The following is a 2,222-nucleotide window of genomic DNA, read 5'->3' on the forward strand; positions in this document are numbered from 1 at the left end:
CTCACGTGGCGCGACGTACTCAGGGATTGTCTAGTGTGTTTGGCGACCCGTGCCCGGGCACGGTCAAGACGCTGAGCGCCCGCGCCATGTGCACGCCCCACTTGACGCCCGGGTTTATCCAGAGCATGGGACCGCAGGGCGGGTCGACGGTGGTCACGTGTCCTCGCGGCGAAACCATTTCCGACATCCCGTTCGCCTCGTATGGCACGCCTTCAGGCTTGGCGGCGCCAGGCCAGTGCCACGCGGCCTCAAGTGAGTCGATTGTCAAGGCCAGGTGCATCGGGAAGCGGTCGTGCACGGTGGACGCGACGAACGGGTACGATTTGAATCGTATATACCTCGCACCTCACATACAGTGTAGCATCTTTGGTGACCCGTGCCCCGGTTTGACCAAGAGCTTGTTCATTGCCGCGCAGTGCTCGAGTGCCAACTTGGTCGGCGGCTCGGTGCCCGACGGTTCGACGCTCACGATTGCGTGCCCACTGACCCAACGGCTCGTGTCGATCCCGTACGCTTCGTACGGAACACCGACCGGTGCCTACCCCAACTTTGTGACGACGTGGTGCAACGCAACCGACACGGCGACGGTCGTCACGACGTCTTGCGTCGGTCGCAACGCATGCTCGGTCAAGGCCGACAGCAAGTAGTGACCTTTTCTCCACGCTGTAGAAACCTAATGTGCGCGTAGCGAGTTCGGCGATCCATGCCCGGGCGTCACCAAGCAGCTCTCGGTCGTCGCCAAGTGCGTTGACAATAACCTCATTGGTGGCTCGGTGGCGGACGGCGGGTCAGCGGCCATCCAGTGCCCAGCGGGGCAGTACATTGGGTCGATTCCGTTCGCGGCGTATGGGACACCGTACGGGACCTTTCCCGACTACTCGGCGCACGCGGCGTGCAACGCCGAGGGTGCAGCCGCCAAGATCGCTTCGCAGTGCGTTGGCCGAAACAGCTGCGCCGTGTCTGTCTCCACCCAGTGCGCACACCGTTGACTGCATCCAACGGTCGAGCTCACGCGATTGTAGAACGTTTGGGGATCCGTGCGAAGGCGAGGCCAAGACCCTCGACTGGACCGCCAAGTGCGCACCCAACAACGTCATTGGCACGATCGTCAATGACGGCGGCAGCGCGACGCTGCAGTGCCCGCTGGGGCACTACATGTCGGCCATCAACTTTGCCTCGTACGGAACGCCGGGTGGCAGCTTCCCCGATTACGCCATCGACACGACGTGCCACGCCGCGAGTAGCACGTCGATCGCAACGTCGGCGTGCGTCGGCAAGAGCACGTGCACGCTGCTTGCAAGCCCTGGATCGTTCTCGGACCCGTGTCCGGGTGTCACAAAGAGCCTCGCGGTGTCGGCCGACTGCATCTCCAACCTCGTGATTGGCGGCACTGCGGCACAGAACACGATGATGAACCTCGCGTGCCCCAAGGGAGCGACCGTCCGCTCGATCGACTTTGCGTCCTACGGCACGCCAACGGGGAAGCTCGGTGCGTTCGCTCTTAGCGCGTGCCATGACCCCAACTCGGTCCGGATCGTGCAGCAGGCGTGCTTGGGCAAGACGGGCTGCTCCATCAGTGCGAGCAACAGTGTCTTTGTCAACAACTGCCGCCGCACGCAAATGTACTTGGCCGTGCAGGCCACGTGTGCGACGCCGACGCCAGCGACGACTGCCTTGCGCACGCCAACGCCCAGTTAAGCTAACGTCGTACACGACGTGCGTAATTCAATGTGTCTTTTCTGCATCCGACAGCTATCTTTTACGTTGCGTGGCGCGTTGCAGCACGTCGTCTGCACTCGTAGATCGCTTTTGGTGGTCTCTGCGCACCGCTCAGACCTCCACCGCCGGTAGCTAGCACCGTGCGGGACTTGCATGTATCGTGCTAGTAGAAACGATAGGTTATCAAGAGCACCCCGGGTCGAGCCGATTGCTTACCGCCACGATGTTTGAGCATCGGTGCATTGCAATGGGATTGTCGGTCCTGGGAGTCACGACGCCCAGCATGGGAAGCCATATCTTTACACAGGATAGTACTGTCTATCCGAAGGAAGCGGAGTTTCACAACGACCCCCTCAAACAATTGCGTCAGACCTTTTTGCCGTCGACACCGAGATTGCATCAGTCAAGGAGCTCACGAGACTGAATCCCGTTTGGCGTCCCATCGCTTGCATTGCTACACTCATGGAATGTGTCTTTTGCGCTTAACACACCGACCGTCGACG

General features: G+C 61.0%; 1 protein-coding gene across 1 annotated transcript; it reads left to right on the plus strand.

Moving 5' to 3' along the window:
- Nucleotides 1-86: 86 nt before the first annotated feature.
- On the plus strand, nucleotides 87-1,751 carry SPRG_18163 (hypothetical protein; the record flags this gene model as incomplete). The annotated part of the gene is made up of 4 exons (XM_012357603.1): nucleotides 87-316; nucleotides 362-643; nucleotides 689-973; nucleotides 1,023-1,751. 4 exons carry the CDS (start codon nucleotides 87-89, stop codon nucleotides 1,696-1,698), a joined length of 1,473 nt encoding a protein of 490 aa, XP_012212993.1. The 3' UTR covers nucleotides 1,699-1,751.
- Nucleotides 1,752-2,222: the final 471 nt, after the last annotated feature.

This window comes from Saprolegnia parasitica (genome assembly GCF_000151545.1).
Source record: "Saprolegnia parasitica CBS 223.65 unplaced genomic scaffold supercont2.1018, whole genome shotgun sequence".
NCBI lineage: Eukaryota > Oomycota > Saprolegniomycetes > Saprolegniales > Saprolegniaceae > Saprolegnia > Saprolegnia parasitica.